The sequence below is a fragment of the Manis pentadactyla genome, chromosome 3, assembly GCF_030020395.1.
Source record: "Manis pentadactyla isolate mManPen7 chromosome 3, mManPen7.hap1, whole genome shotgun sequence".
Classification (NCBI taxonomy): domain Eukaryota; kingdom Metazoa; phylum Chordata; class Mammalia; order Pholidota; family Manidae; genus Manis; species Manis pentadactyla.
Window position 1 is genome coordinate 42124637 of NC_080021.1, and position 16132 is coordinate 42140768.

Below are 16132 nucleotides of genomic sequence, written 5' to 3' on the forward strand. Positions count from 1 at the left end.
GTGACATTCAATCATTTTTTCATACTCATTGGCCATTTCTTACATATACATACCTTGCATTAAAGTTAAACTAGGAATTTACACACAACCCTGTTCTCTGAAGTGGTGAATTTTAATATTGTATTAAAAAATCCAACTTGTTATACAGGTACATATTTTCTATGATTTTTTTTGCCATACATCCATATACATATATCCAGATAGAATCCAATACAAAAAAAATAGCTTTTCCTGTGGCCAGTGTTCTACAGAATTAAGACTGCAAACTATTTTTGTAGTCAAATGAGGGCGCAATACTATAAGGCAGGAGGAGGCAAAGGCAAGTCATGTCTATAGTATGTTACAGGATATCTTGCATAGCTTATTTGTTCTCACTTGGTAAACTCATTTTAGGATGCTGAATGATTTTTTTCCTCAATAAATTTGTACAAGTTAGTGACTACTTTCTGCCTTTCTTCTATAGCAAACCAGCTTTCTCAACACTAGTTATGTTTTACTTTAGAACCTTACAGAATTAACAAAGCCTGAGTTTTGGGGCTCTGAGCTGCTTTCATTGTAATCTTTGATACAATAACATACAAATATGTATAGAGCATTTCGGATCTTCATCTGTATCTCAGGCGGTTTTCCAGGGCTTCCATTCGCTGTGTCATTTCTTCTAGTAAATCTCAAATTAAGGAAGAATCTAAATTGTCTATTTTTATTTACATGCAAATACAACTTGGTTTATCTACATAAAAATTTGTCCTGAAAAATACAAGTCTTTTTATTCCATTTCTATTAAATATTTTAAAATCCTGACTTGTATGTTTATACTAACTCATTTAACACGTGCTGCCAAGACTACAGATCTTTTTCAGGTTATACTTTTTTAATGTCAAAGCCAGATAGTTCACTTAAAATTCTTCTTTTTTTAAAATTGTAAATGCTACTCACACTCTGTTGCTTGTAAATTAGCTTGCCATAACACACCTCTTAGAGCCAGAACTGTTAATGTTGGGAATGTGGGATTAGGCCTTGGAAAGTAAAATATGACTTCAGAACAGAAGAGATATTGGTGAGTTTTCACCCATGTTGCCAGATACGTCCAAAAGGTAGCAGCCTTGAAGACTTCAGACGTGTGCTCTTTCATATATAACTTCCTCAGTGTCTTGTGAAGTAGAAGTGTGTGAAAAGGGAGAGGTGAGGGGCATAAGAATAAGCTTTTATCATCATCCTTGTCTGCTTCTAAATGCCCTCTACCTGCCCCTTTGGCAGAATTAGAGCCCAGATTCATCATCTGTATTAACCACTGTCGGATTATTCTGCTTAGGAGAGCATAATTCCGGCTTTCAGAAATGGAATTACCATGTGCTCTTTATATTTACATAAGCCCATTGCCACAGAGGGTGTTCAGAATTCCCTATATACTAGTTGATAGGCATGTTGAGATATATACCGACTGGCCTTAGTAAGCTTACTGTAATTTAAAGTTCAGAAAATTTGGTGGTGTAAAAGCACTGAATCCTCATTTTCCCATTATCCCAAAGCATTCCTTTTATTTGAAATACTGTTTAATGAGTCATGGGATCTTGCTGTTCCTGCGGCAGAATGTTTCATCTTAGAGTGCTGATCTACAAAAGATCTCTGCTGCCAAAAATCAAACCAAAAAGAGCCCAGTCTTCTAGAAGCTACACATTGACCGAAAGTGGCTGCGGTGTAGCTTGGGGCTTAAGGAAAGGTTTCGAGTTCAGATAGAGTTTGAAACCTCTTTGTTCTACAACATTCTTTGTGTATACTTTCTGGACCATGAACTTCAGACCTGTATCTACCCTCCTCTTCCTCCCAGCAGAGAGGGACTTAAATGTCTGTTTTTTCTTTACTTTGCCTACTGACTGGCTGCCCAGCCTTACTGTTAAGACCCCTAGAACAAGAGGTGGCACCTAAGGAGCTTGGCCCTTGCCATTACGTTTGGCTTGCACTTAGCTCCCAAATACCTGTCAGTCTGCTTAAGAAAATAGCTTTTGGTGGAGTTCACTATCCTTGCATATAGGAAATAGCTTCATTTGATAGATACTCACACATAGTATTTGTGAAGTTTTAATAAAATTCTGTTCCATACAAAGTTATAATACTAGAAAAGGATATAGCGTTGCGTTAATTTTCTTACTTCTTCATTTGCAAGGTTCTGGAACATTATAAGGTTTTCACATTTGCATTGATCTTGTTTTTCTTCCAAAATACTTCCTGAGAAAGCAGATGGAAAGTGTTCACCTCTATAACCCACCAGACCTCCCAGATGCATAATAGGACTGAATTGGTATATGGAAGAAACCGTAATGAAAGAAATGTTCAAACTTTCCCATGCAGCTGATCCAGTAAATGCCAGGAAGGGGCAGTATATGCTTCCAACATTGGAAGTGGCCTTTATTGTGGATTGCAGATAAAAGACTGCTCCAATTTCTTTTCTTTTTATTAGTTCTCATTTTACTTAAGTCCTTCTCTTTTCCCCTATCCTCTCTCCTACTTCCTCCATTCCTTTCCTCCTTTAAGCTGAGTTTGTTGGCAAGCTGACAGGCTGGTATCGAGTTAATCTTAGTGTAATATTTCACTTAGAATTACCTGAAGATTTTGTCGAATGGGAAAGTTTTTGTGTGGACCGTGAAAGACTGTCTTCTTCAAAGAGATACCTGTGTTGCACTGCAAAATTAGAACAGGAAAGTAGGTCTCGGATATTTATGGTGACTGGCTCAGATTCTGTAAAGAGAAAGAAAACTGAAGTCAAACCTGCTTGACATGGGTGTGGTTATAAAACAGCCTTTAGCTGTCAGAGTAAGGTACTTGGTATTCCTAGGATGTGGTACAATGCTTTACCTTGGGGCATACTGTGCAAAAAGACTGTGCAGCAGAGAGGCTATTATCAAATAATGGCTTAAAGAGTAGAGTCACTATTTCCTATGTGATCGAGGGAAAATACCACAGGTAACATAATTCAGATCTTACTTTGACTTCACAGCTTTTGTCTGGGGGGAAACCACGGGGGAAGCACCCACCAAAGGTTCTAGAAACACTGCTTTTAAATATACCTGTTGGCTGGTGGGTCCTCTTTGGTATTTCCCCTGCTGGGGAGTCTTGACTTCCATCAGAGTCTTCCAGAGCTGGGAGGAAAAAGATGACCAAAAGGAGTGACAATTGTCTGCGTGCATGCATGTATTCTTTAGGAAACGTCCTGGACCAGCTCCTTACCTACCTGCTGAGACCCAGGGTACTTCGGTTTTATTTGGTAACACCACAGATTCAAAAAGCAATTGCTAATGATAATCCAAGAGCACTCTAGGGCAGTTCTCTAGTAAAAGGAACCTGGTCCCCTTAAGTGCATCTTACCTAGGAATGTCCCCCAAAATGTCCTGTCTAGAAGGTAGGGTGGGAAAAAGGTTAGTTGTCCAAGGATTAAGTTGTATGACAACAGCTCCACTTGAGGCAGTTCAACTTGAATGAAAGCACCTCAAGGCCAAACATTATCTACTCACATTAGAAATCTGAAAGGCTTTCCCTCCCTGGTCCCTCCTCACCTCACTGTTCTTTCCTCTAGAGGAAGAAGACACATTACATACACTGGGATTTTATTGGTGACTGAAGCTGGGACACCAGTAAAAGGGGAAATAGAACTGCTGTGTGTAAGCAGAGCTGGCACAAGCAGTGAACTGGCAAAAAGCACAGAGAGCTCCTGGGCGTAACAAAACCTGAACTCTGAAGGGCAGTCTAATGCTCTGTAAATAGGAAGGCATTCTTTAAATATTCAACAGTGGGCTTGAAAGGACTCCCATCCCTTCCTATTCCAATTACAGGCATATCATGAGATTGCACAGGAACTCTCCTGATTGATGTAATGGTTGTTTCTTAGTTAAGTGAGCATTCCTATAGGGTTTTTGTGATGATGAAGTATGCTGGTGGATCAAAACACTCATCACACTGCTCTGGGCACAGTGCAAGCATTCAAGCAGTGTTAGCTGGTACTCTTGTCTTTCTCACTCCCCTGTTTTGCACAGGCCCTGGCACACCCAGGGAGATACTTTTTTGAGTACTTTGAAGAAGTGGGTTGAGAATTTCTCATTCAGAGTTCATGCCGCCCTGTGTGCTGAGCTCTCAACATCAGCGACAGTACCTTCACATATGCCTTTCTTTAGCTTGTCACTTATCTCGCCCATTGTGCTGAAGTCTTCAGCATAGAAGAGGTGCTTGTCTGTGGGCTCAGAGGCAATCTCCTGCAGTTCCTCCTCAATGGCTTTTCCTACTCCAACAGCATACATAGTTATTCCTAAGGTACAGAGCAAATTAAGAACAAGGTAGTTAAGAGTGTGTTCCCAGTCTGGAAGTTGTGTGTACTTTACCCAACAACAGCTAGATGTTAAGTGGTGTGATCTGAAGGTTCCATGTCAACTTTCCTTTATTTTTCCACCATTTTTATTTTGGCTCTATGAACCCAGAGAAGGATCCAGAGAGAGGAGGCATCTAGGAGAAGCTGAGCAGCTAGTCCTCCAGCCTGTTGCTCAGTTCTGGGTAAGGTCATTTAACAAATCTTCCACTTTGGCCTCAGTTAGCCTTGTGGATAAAGTAGAAATAAGCACTAGTTTATGGCTTACTAAATGGAATCTCTTCTGGGGGTAGTCTAAGAAGCAGGTCAATTTATGACCTTATAACCTAGTTTCTATTTGTCAAAGGTACAGGATGGGAACCTTAAGGGACCTGGGGCCAGGGCGACTGCATTCTGCCCACCCCTCTTGGGAGAACAAAGACTGTGAGGAGATGCTAAGCTGAAAAGGAGAAACCGCAGACCATTGGAAATCCCCAAAGCCAGAAACAGATCAAACCCAAGGAATCAACCTTAGATTTCCACAAGGATATGAGATTGCTCCAAAAGCTTTTCTAAGCAAACTTAATCATCTTCCCCTACATACGCTTCATCTGAAAGTAAAACACAGTAAGAACTTAAGTTCTGCTTGCTTTTTGACATTTTTCAGCACTGATATCTTATTCTGGCTCATTAGGCTAGATTTTTAAAAAATACATATGAAAATGGCTCTTCAAGCCAAGGGGCAAGAGTTATGCTTTGTACTAAGTCTGTGTAAAGTCAGTCGCCAAGTTCAGCATATTTGTTTGGAAGACCAGTGACTTTCTGCACAGCTTCCTAAAAAGGATAACTACAATTTTAAGAGTGTGTTAGCTATGCATAGGAGTAATTCATTAGAAGATGTTTCTTCAGATAAATCTTGTTGCTTCAAGAATCAAATACACATCTGTTTTCCCTACCACCTGCCTTTGGGCGACCTGTGGAAATTTGAGTGGGGGGAAGAAGAGTAGGGTAGCTGGTCTCAATGAGACCAATAAAAGGGCTCTCCACTGTCTTTGGAGACAAGATGCTTCCCCCAGTACTTTAAAAATGCAGGCTAGAGGTGTCTGTGGGTTTGACTGAGCTCTAGCAAGCTAGTCTAGAAGCAGAGGAACTGGGTATGAGCAGCCAGTTTTATAATCTACCCAGATGATTCAGGGCAGGACACTTTTTTACTACTACACTGAGCTAGGGAAAAAGCCACACTTCAGGTCTATACACAACTGAAGTACCTCAAATCTCCCCGTGCGTTATATGTGAGGTCAGGAAAATTTCAGAGAAGAGACTGGGCTTTATTGAACAATGTGAGCTTAGAGTCATAATCTCTTCCAACATACTAATTTCCTCAAAAGTGCACTTTTGCCTCCTGCAAGCATGAGAGTATTTGCTCGTTTAAGGCTGTGTGCTTTCAGAGTATTCACTTGAAGCATTAGTTTTAGGAAAAACATACCAGTAAAAGTTCTCCCATCAGGAATATATTTTTACCAAACTCTTCAGGTGATACAAAAGCTGAACAGTGTTTGGGAGCTGTTAGGTATTTATCTGTGGTTAAACAGCATGTGCTGGGTTGACTCACTCTGCTGGAGGTTACACATTGGCTAGAAAATTGCAGGGGATCATTACTCTGGTGTAGTCTGTCTATTTCAACCACCCAGTCAGCGAGACTTTCCCATCCTTCCTGAGTCCTTCAACTCCTGGGGGTCCCTTTAAGGCCTCTAGGTGGCAGTTTTGTAAAGGTGGATAACAGCAGATGGCAGGAAGCCTTTTTCTAGGCTCTGACCAATCTCCCTCCTGTGGCTACCAGGGGAGAGTAAGAAACCTGAACCTTGAGTGGTGTCAGCCACACCTCCATCCCATATTACCATTGGCCTTGGCTTTGTCAGCCCACTCGGACACGTCATCCTGAGCCCGCCCATCTGTGAACACGATGGCCACTCTGGGCACCCGTGTGGAGAGAGGCCTGGCCCCTTCTGCTTGAGTAAAACTTCTTTCAAACATGTGTTTGAGGGCCAGTCCAGTCATAGAGCCCTTGCCCATGTATTTCATGTGGGCCACGGCCTTTTTCATGTCTTTGGCGGAGATGAAGCTCCTCAGGGTAAACTCTGTGCGGACCTGCGTGGAATACTGGAGCAGCCCCACTCGAGCGGCTTTGGGGGAAATTGCCAAGGAATCTATAATTCCACTGACAAACTGCTTCACTATCTCAAAATTCTCTTCTCCAAGGCTCTTGGATCCATCGATCACAAAGACCAGATCAATTGGACCTTCAGTGCATCCTACAGAACAGAAGGAAAGTTGAGATAGTTAAATGATAAAAAATAATTAATGTATAAGATTAGGAGAAAATTATGCTTCATTTGGAGGCTTAACCAGTTTGGAAAACCACTTTTGTTCTTTAGATAATACACACAGGCCAGACAGAATGTTGGGAGAGTGATAAGCAACAGTAATTTTCACACTTGGTTTTACATGTCAGACTGATTAAGTTGATTGTCAAATTGATTAAAGTATTTTTCACAGGCGAAACACAGCAGAGGCACAGACTTTCTAGGAAACCAGGTCCTCACTGTGCCGTGGGTCATGACAGCCAGGTCTGGGAGGGCCTGTGTATAGAGCGCACTGAAGGGTCTGACAGCAACCCCTCACGCCAGGAGGGTGACGTCACCTCACTGCTGCCATTCTGACAGACACTGGAGAAAAGCAGTCTTAAAATTCAGCTCAGCCCTCACCTCTTCCAGGGAGCCTTCCTAGTAACCCAGCTTGAATTAGTTACTCTCTGCATACCCCTAACACTACTAACTCATTCAACAAAAACTTGCTGATTGAGCTCCTGCTTCATGCAAGACAGGCACAGAAGGATGGACATAGTGGGCAAGGCGGAATCGCTGACACTGAGCTGCTTTTCGTTCGGTACACTCTAGGCAGGACTCCACACCGTAAGATGGCTATTTGACTATGTTTCGGGCTCCTCTGCTCTGCCAGTTCCTCAAGGGCCATGTCTCACTCATTTCTGTACCCCCAGTTCCTGGCACACAATAGCTGTTCAATAAATGCTTGTTTAAAGGATAAATGAAAGAGATGGTGTTCCATTGGGTAGGCCTCTAAGTACTTACTAAAGATTAAAAATGAATTATCACTGAATTCTTATCTACATGGAAGCTTTTCAGGAAACTCAGGTGGTTGACAGTACAAGCTTTATGCAAATACTTAAGCAATCTGTGTAGGGAGAGATTTTTTGTTGTTGTTATTTAGGGCCTCATCAGAAAAATTTACAGATCCCAAATGGATGATCTCATTTCAGTCTACAGTGTTTGATATAACATTGTCTTTTTTTCTGTGATATATCAAACAGCTGTCTTCTCTAAGCACAATATAAGCAAGTAAAGACATACACAAGCATATTTCTGTGCCTAGCCTGAGTAACTTGCCTCTGTGTGTGTGTGTGTGTGTGTGTGTGTGTGTTGGGTGGTTGAGTTCTTCCCTTGTCCTCATTACTCAACCTATTGATACTCTATTAGTGAAAGAGGAAAAGGCCACTTCAGAGCTTCATTTACATTCATAGCTTGTTCTTTAATCAAGTAAAGACTCTTAGGCGGCATGCATGTGGCTCTCCAGCACTTGCTCAAGGCACCTTCAGGAAGATCTCAGAAATACGAGACTAGTTTTCCAGCAGCAAGTCTTTCTCCTCTTCCCCATATGCTGTTCTCCTACAGAACAAAACCAACTCTTGCAGCCTCTATGCAGAGGGGCACAGAAGGCTTCTCCAGGGAACAAAAATGCTAGGTAGAGTGGAACAACAGCAGGGCAAGAAATACCAGACTTTCGCTTATGGAAGAAGCCCTCCTTTCTGGCTACTTGTTTGTAGGAGAGACACTCGAACTTACCTTGGGCATTTTCTTTTCTTCCTTTCTCTCTCTCTCTTTCTCTCTCTCTCTTTCTCTCTCTCTCTCTCTCTCTCTCTCTCTCTCTCTCTCTCTCTCTCTCTCTCTCTCTCTCTCTGTTTATTTGTAGACTTTAGATGTGTGATTACCAAAGGTACAGGTAAGCTTCCTTACTATATAAAAGTCTATCTCAAGTTACTGATTATTTCAAACACAATCTAGAAGTCCTTTTTTTCCCCCTTCTTCTTGTTCCTCCACTCTCTGTGTATTAGGTGTCATACTCGAGCATTTTCTTTTGGTGGATAAGTCAAGAAGACTGGAATGGAGCTGTGATTTGCTTTCAGAACTTTATTTTCAGAGTTCCAGAATTTCAGGACTGGACAAAACATTTAAAGGTCCCTAGGCTGGGTTGGTTACATCATTACAACATCCCTACCCAGCAGGCATTCAGCCTGGGTCTGAACACCTCTCTCGATGGGGAACTCATCACCCAACCCCTGAAGCCCCATTCTGGGACATCTCTGTTGTTGATGATCCCAATAGCCATAATTTGCCCAGCACTTAGTTATGTGCCCACACTGGGCTAAGCACCTTTAAATACATGATCTCTTTTATTCCTCATGATGATTCTGTGAAGTATTATCTTCATTTTGTTGATGAAGAAATGAAGACTCTGAGAAGTTATTTGTGCAAGTTCACACAAATAGTATGAATAAGGGTTCAAATCCAGGTCTATCTGACCTGAAGTTCATGATTCTAACTAAATTTATTTTACAGCTTCCCTGACAGATGTTCATGATCATAACTAAATTAAATACACAGCTTCCCTGAGAAAAAACGTCTTTTTCCTTGTGCTGAGCTGCAACTTTTCCCCAGTGTCCTTTCTTTCCCTGGGGGGAATCATACAAATCATGAATAAAGTGACTGTCACTTTGGTATTTTCCTACAAAGATTGCCAGTTTCTCCCCTTGGTTTTCACTTGACATTGTACTATATTCCCTCACCATGATGCTTTCCAAATCTTGTTTGTCACTATCCTTTAAAAAATTTTTTCTAAAAAACAATACATGCACATGGAACAAATTAGGCATTACAAAAGGGCATATATGTGTATGTGTATTTATCTACATATCTATTGAGAGAAAATGTATGTTAGAGGGAGCTTTTTACAAAATATATAAATGATAATATAAAAGCCATTCAACACAAAGCTTTTTTCACCTAAAATATTTTGAGGATACATGTAGAGCTGCTTCATTATTTTTAACAGCTGTGAAATATTCTACTGTACAGCTGAACCATAATTTATCTCTTATGTATGGACATACCTTGTTTCTAACTTTTTGGCTGCTACAAGTAATGTTGCATGAAATATCCTTGTATATATGGCTTTGTAAACACATGCACATATCTGTTGGATAAACTAAAAGTATTGCTTTTAAAGTATTGCCTAAATGCCCTCCTAAAGATTGTCCCTATTCAGATGCCTAGTGATAAATTTTTAATTGCCTATTACAATATGCTTTTGTCAGCATTAAGGAATCATCAAATTTTTCTGATCTTTCAAAAACTAATAGGTAAAAAAGGGTATCATAGCTTTAATCTATTACTATTGTTAGAAAAAAGCATAAAACCTAAATGTGATTTATTCCTACCAGGAAGTTTAAACATTTTAACAGTAAGGTATTAACAAAGGGCCATGTGGTGGAAAATATGCCAGGAAGCTGCTCGGGCTGAGAGTGGGGGTTGGGGTGGGGAATGGGTAAGGGCCTGGCTATAACTGTTTGAGTTTTTTTAAACCTATCAATGAAATTAAGACAAATGTAAGAGAAGGCCCAATGTGAATATAATTGGCTTAGGCGACATCCAGGAAAGAACATGAACCCTGTAGTACTCAGCCAATGAGGAACCAGGGGAGGGGCTGCGTACTAGGAAATAAATTACTTGGCACCAAAGGCCTCAGGTATGCCTGCTCACCAGACACCAATCTTGCAATACCATCATTAAAGCCCCACTCCGCTGTTCTCTTTTTCTCTGTATCCACTTACTGAGTTTGGACCAGTGAGTGTGTTTCTCACAGTATATATTTTCTCCTTTATAAAATGGCTTTTATGCTTCATGACATGTTTAGAAAGGTCTTCTCTACTCTGTGATTATAAAATAAGTCTCTGAAGATTTTTTCTGTTTAAGTTTGGAGTTTTTAAATTTTTTTTATGTTAAACCTTTGATCCCTCTCTCTCTTCCTAAAGTGCAATGCCCAGGACTGAGTGTAATTCTCCAGCACGGAGTAGAGTACAAGTCTTACCTCCCTCATTCCAGATACTCATATTCAGCCTTAGCTCACTCTAGCCTTTTGGCTGATAGTGAAATCCACTATCAACAAAAACAAAAATTTTTTCACAGAGGCTGCAGTTAAGCTCTCTCTTCCTCATTCTGCATTTATGCATGCACATTTATATTCATGGGAGAAGCAGAGGTGAGGGATTTGTTTCTTGAAAACACTCCAAAAGCAATTGCTCCCAAACCAAACTAAAGCAGAAAGCCAAGTTCAGATCACTTACTCTTGCACCGTCTTCCATCCTCAGCTAGAACAAATCCCTGTGAGCATTTGCAGATGTAAGAACTGCCACGACTAACACACATGTGTTCACAGCCGTGTTGCGTCGACTTGCAGACATCCTTCCCTAAGAGAAATGAAGGGAGTTGAGGGACCCCATCAGAGTAGAAATGAGCTGGATTGAGTAGTCATGTCAGGGAAGATCTCAAAAGTAAGCCATTTTTTAAAAACCCATCTCTGTTCAAACCTCCTTTCTAACATCCCATTTTTCATTCTAATACTTAGGATAGAGCATGGGAGAGAAAAGCTCCAGAAATCTCTAGCTCCCACAGTCTGACTGATAAGCTGGGTGGCTGTGTGCCCTGGATTTATTAACTTTTGGAATTGCTTATGTGCTTTGGTTTTCCCAAGCTACTGATTTTTCCCCACGGACATCCCAAATGCTCCAATTTTAACCGTCTAATGAGCACTTCTGCATGAGGTGCATAAACTCTTCAGAGCAGTTACAGCCCTTTAATCTTCACAACTTTCTGTGAGAAGAGGAAGTCAGGGGTACTTAAGCAACGTATAAATAAAGAGACTCAAAAAGCCTCATGCAGTTGCCGAAGGTCCTGCAGCAAGTTGCCAGCACAGCTGAGGCATGATGCCTCCAGATACTCCTCCCCCACGGCATGAAGCCCACTGTTCTTTTCTCTCACTAGCTCCCTAACAAGGGAAGCTTCCTACAAAATTGGTGTCAAGTGACTACAGATCGCTCTAGAAGTAGAAGCAATTTACTGAGCAAAAAATATGTTGAATGAATAAGTGGTGCATGTGTGTATGCTCAGGTTTATAGAAATAAAAGCAGGAACAAATGGCTCAGGCAGACACGATGGGCGGAACTGTAGACATGGCCCCCACAGAAGAGACACCACAGTGTGAAGGCAAAACACAGGATTGTCCACGAGCCTTGCAGAGTCAGGACCCGGTCCCAGGAGGCACTTGTTCAAACAGAACTTCTTGCTAAACACAGGAGCCCCTCTTGCTGGTGAAAGAATGAGGCCACTAAGTCCCACCCAACCCAGCTTTGTTGACATGGGGAGTGCTCCCAGCTATCTCAAAGGAATCTGTGAGGAAGTGCATAAACATCAACTTCAAAAGCATATGATTTAATTTTGCCTTAACTAAAAAGAGCCATTCTGACCACTGGAACGGTGTGTCACAAAAGCAAGTAGACAGTGTTAAAAACCCCCAAAAGAGGGATTAACAGCTCAGAATCTGGAGGAAAAAATCCCTGCCTTGTGGTCTTCTAATGCCCACCTCACTGGCTCATGTGCCCCATCTCCCTGGCTCATGTGCCCCATCTCCCTCTTTTTTTGGGTGTTGTGGTGGTTAATTTTATGTGTCACCTTGGCTAGGTTATGGTGCCCAGTTGTTTGTTAAAACATCAGCATAGATTTTGCTGTGAAGTTATTTTTTAGATGAGATTGACATTTAAGTCAGTAGACTTTGAGTGAAGCATATTAGCCTTCATAATGTGGGTTGGCCTCATCTAGTTAGTTGAAGGCTTTAAGAGAAAATAATGAATCCTCCCAAGGAAGAGGAAATTCTGCTTCCAGACTGCCTTTGGACTAGAGCTGCAACATCAGCTCTTCTAGCCTGCTTGCTGTGCTGCAACACACACACACACACCCTATTGGTTCTCCTTCTCTGGAAAACTCTAGTACACTTTCTAAGTAAACTCCCAGAATCTGTTGCTACAGAAGCAAATGATAGAATGGGTAAATGAAACCCACAGAAAATCTCTTCAGCCTCTTTCCCACCCTCTACCCTTACATATAAAGTCTTCCATGAAGGAAAAGTGCTATAATTATCCTTGAATCCTCAGAGTGATTTCTGGCAGGAATTCTAATTCCATCCAGTGACTAGCCAGGGACTGAGATAGGCTCTGGGCAACCACACAATTGTGGAAAGGGCCAAGCTGGGAGAAAATGAAAAGAAGCAAGGAGCCTGACACTCAGGCCTCGACGGAGAAATTCCTGAAAAACTAAGGGTCTACTGTACTGATCAGCAGCAAAACCCTTTCAGAGCACCCAACGCAGGAAGTTGTAATTGTGACATTGATTTTAAAGGAAGATTTTAAAGATTAAATGAAGTTATAGAACTATCCAAGTCCCACGGATGGAAAAGCTTGTCTCTACCTGGAGGCTACTTACTTCTGCAGCGTTTCCCATCCTCAGCGAGCTGGAATCCCTCCGAGCACTTGCAGATATACGAGTCATCACTATTCACACAAATGTGCTCACAGCCATGGTCTACTGCTTGGCAGACATCTTTCCCTGAGGACAGCAGAGCAAGTTAAATCAATTTCACCAACATAAATTTTCCTCGGGCTTCACCCCTCAGGATCCATCCATCTCAGCCACTGGACTCAGGGCCACTTGAGCTCAGTGATCCATGGGAAGGAAGAGAAAATTGAGGACAAAGTTCATCGGCTCTAATTCGAGCTAACTCTTCAAACGTTCTCATTATCATCACCAGCAGCTGCTTCAGCAACTCATAAAAACGCCATCCATCATACCAGCTTTTTGCAGACATAGTTTCTGCTATCAGAAGGAACACTGTTGGTATGATTACTTAGGAGATTAAACCTCAATTTAGATTAGCAGCATTTAAATCTAATTTTGGCTTCTTTGGCTTTGACGTATGACTTTGGAAAAATCAGGTAAACTCTTGGAGCCTTACATTTTGTCTGAAAAATGACAATAATAATTCCAGTTACCTATCTTTTCTTCAAATATGTTAACACAAAAGTGTTTTGAGAAGGTTGAGAACAAGATGACTGATAGGGATGGAAATCATTTGTTCAGAGTTACACACTCCTGTCTGATTATAGAGAGACATGTCTTGGCCCCTTCTAAAGGGTGTCGCTTTCTGAGATGTAAGAATGGCCTCATCAGAACAGAAGGTGGTCTCTGTGAGGGATTTATGCTATCAGAAACAACAATATTTTTAAAAATGAAGAAACATAAGCTCAGAGAAGTTAAGCAACTTACCCAGCTCATGAATGACACAGCTAGATGCTGATAGAATCTTGGATTTCAGACTGTACATCTTTCCACTAGATCTCACTGCTAAACCACTTTCTTGCCACAGTAAATGAGCAACTTCAGTTTTAGCTCTGGCATTGACTTTTTCATTTGTCCATTTGTTTGTTTTCCTTTTAATAGGCTTTATATTTTAGGATACTTTTAGATTTAGAGAAAAGTTGACACTATATTACAGAGAGTTCTGTTAATGCCATACTTGATTTATATTATTAACATCTTACATTCGTGTGATACATTTGTTACAATTAATGGACCAATATTGATACATTAATATCAACTAAAGTCCATAGCTTATTTATATTTCCTTTGTTTTTTCACCTTATGTCATTTTTCTCATCCAGGATCACATATTACATTCAGCTGGTCTTGTGGCATTAGCTTTTGAGAGTAACTGATTTACACAGAGATGAGGATAGTAGATTTCATGTCATTAATGTGAGCCAATTCCAATAATAACTTACGTCTGCAGGTTTTCCCATCTTCACGGAGTATAAACCCTTCAAAGCATCGGCACACAAAAGAGTCTTCCCTGCTTACACAGGAATGTTCACAGCCATGGTCCCCCAAAGCACAAAAGTCCAATTCTAAGAATCCAATTGGAATTAGGGAGACAGAAAAGGGAAATGTTTCATACATTTGTAACTTATTCAGTCTTAAAATACATTTTAGATACCTTAAAGCAGTACTTTATCCCACTGTGCAATTTCAAAACATTGAGCAAAAATTCTAAATATATTAAGAATACATAAAACAAAATGATATCATCATTTCCACAGGAATTGTGAGCAAAACACATGAAAAGTCAGTTTACAAAAGGAGAGATATAAATTTACAAAAAGAGAGCTGTAAGTGATCAATAAATATTAGAAAATAAGTTCAACTTCATTGGTTATCATATAACTGTAGTATCACCTTATCTACTTATGTATGTATGTATTTATCACACTTAGGTAATCCATTCTTGCGTTGTTCATTCTGTCATCTAATATTTTATGAGTCAGGCACTCTTCTAGGTTCTACGGATATAATAATAAAACAAAGTTTCTGCTTTTATGAATCTTGTATTTGGCAGCAGGGGTGTGAGGGAAGGTGCGGGGAAGACAAAAACTAGACAAATGTATTTGTCAGATGGGGACAAGTGCTCTGGAGGAAAGCAGGATGAGGCAGAGAGAGAGTTCCCACCGGGCTGGTGCGTGGGGAGGGCTTGCTGTTTTACATGCCGTGGTCAGGCAAGGTGATGTTGAGCAGAGGCCTGAAGAAAGAGACGTGTGAGTGCGTGGTGCTGGAAAGAACAGCATTTGAAAACAGCAGAGGTAGGAGCATGCTTGGCACGTTTCAGGGAAGGCGAGGAAACTAGTGTGACCCAGGCAAACCAAGCATGGCAGGGGATGAGGCCACTGAGGCCACCAGGGGCAGGCCACATGGGACTCACAGGCAGCGATCAGATCTGAGAGAGAAGGGGCCACTGGAGAGTTTTGAGCAGTGGAGTGACATGAACTGATTTTGTTTTAAAAGGATGGCTGTGTGCAGAATGGGGCATGGGAAGGACTGAGCATGGAGAACCGGAAGAAACCTACTGCGATCATCCTGGTGCCCCACACCAGGCTGGTGACAGGTGGTCAGACTGTGGCTGTATTTTGAAGGCAGAGCCTACAAGCTTTGATGGCTGGGTATGAAGAGACCATCCTCTATACAAATATGACAGAAGAGCCACAGATGACTCTGAGGCCTGAGCAACTGAAGAATGGCACTGCCATCCACAGGGCTGGAGTGGCTTCCTTGGGAACTGGTTTGTGAATGTGTGAAAACCAGGCTGATACTTTAAGTGCTTTATACTGAGGACAGGTGGGAAGTGACTTTTTAACTTTTAAAGAGAATGATATGCAATCTGCAGTCAACTCAATCGTTTCAGATCAAGTGGAATTTCTACAGTGGAGATGCACTAAAGAATTAAATAAAGGCTCCAAAGTGCACAATCACTTTTATAATCAGGCACAGACCATACACTTTTTTGTAGGGATTTTTGCAGTTTATCTTTTTGAAGGGGAGTCCTGAACACCATCGTGTGGGATAGTTAAGGCAGCTGTTGTTCCCATTTACTAGCTAGGGAAACTAAGGTTTGGGATGGTTAATGGCTTTCCAGGACCAATTACTAATAAGTGATAGCACCAGACTAAAAATGTAATCTAATAACAAATCCCACGTTTTCCCCAACTACATTGCATTGCTACATTCT

The 16132-nt window shown here is 41.2% G+C and overlaps 1 protein-coding gene and 1 long non-coding RNA gene across 3 annotated transcripts in view; one reads left to right on the forward strand and one right to left on the reverse strand.

The window, feature by feature from the left end:
• Nucleotides 1–93: 93 nt before the first annotated feature.
• Nucleotides 94–16132, reverse strand: part of MATN2 (matrilin 2) — a 129476-nt gene continuing 113437 nt past the window's right edge. Inside the window, exons 11-19 of one of the 2 annotated variants that reach the window (XM_036875696.2) lie at nt 14358–14480; nt 13003–13125; nt 10812–10934; nt 6232–6645; nt 4145–4297; nt 3066–3137; nt 2602–2679; nt 2128–2226; nt 94–661 (exon numbers count right to left, since the gene is read on the reverse strand). In XM_036875696.2, coding sequence (XP_036731591.1) covers nt 606–661; nt 2128–2226; nt 2602–2679; nt 3066–3137; nt 4145–4297; nt 6232–6645; nt 10812–10934; nt 13003–13125; nt 14358–14480 — 1241 coding nt within the window. In that variant the 3' untranslated portion in view covers nt 94–605. Of the gene's footprint in view, nt 662–2127; nt 2227–2601; nt 2737–3065; nt 3138–4144; nt 4298–6231; nt 6646–10811; nt 10935–13002; nt 13126–14357; nt 14481–16132 lie in introns of both variants that reach the window. The other variant, XM_036875687.2, reaches the window with a different exon arrangement.
• LOC118907293 (uncharacterized) lies at nt 4236–15889 on the forward strand. Its single transcript, XR_005022764.2, has 2 exons — nt 4236–4539; nt 15412–15889. It is a non-coding gene; the product is annotated as an uncharacterized LOC118907293 (long non-coding RNA).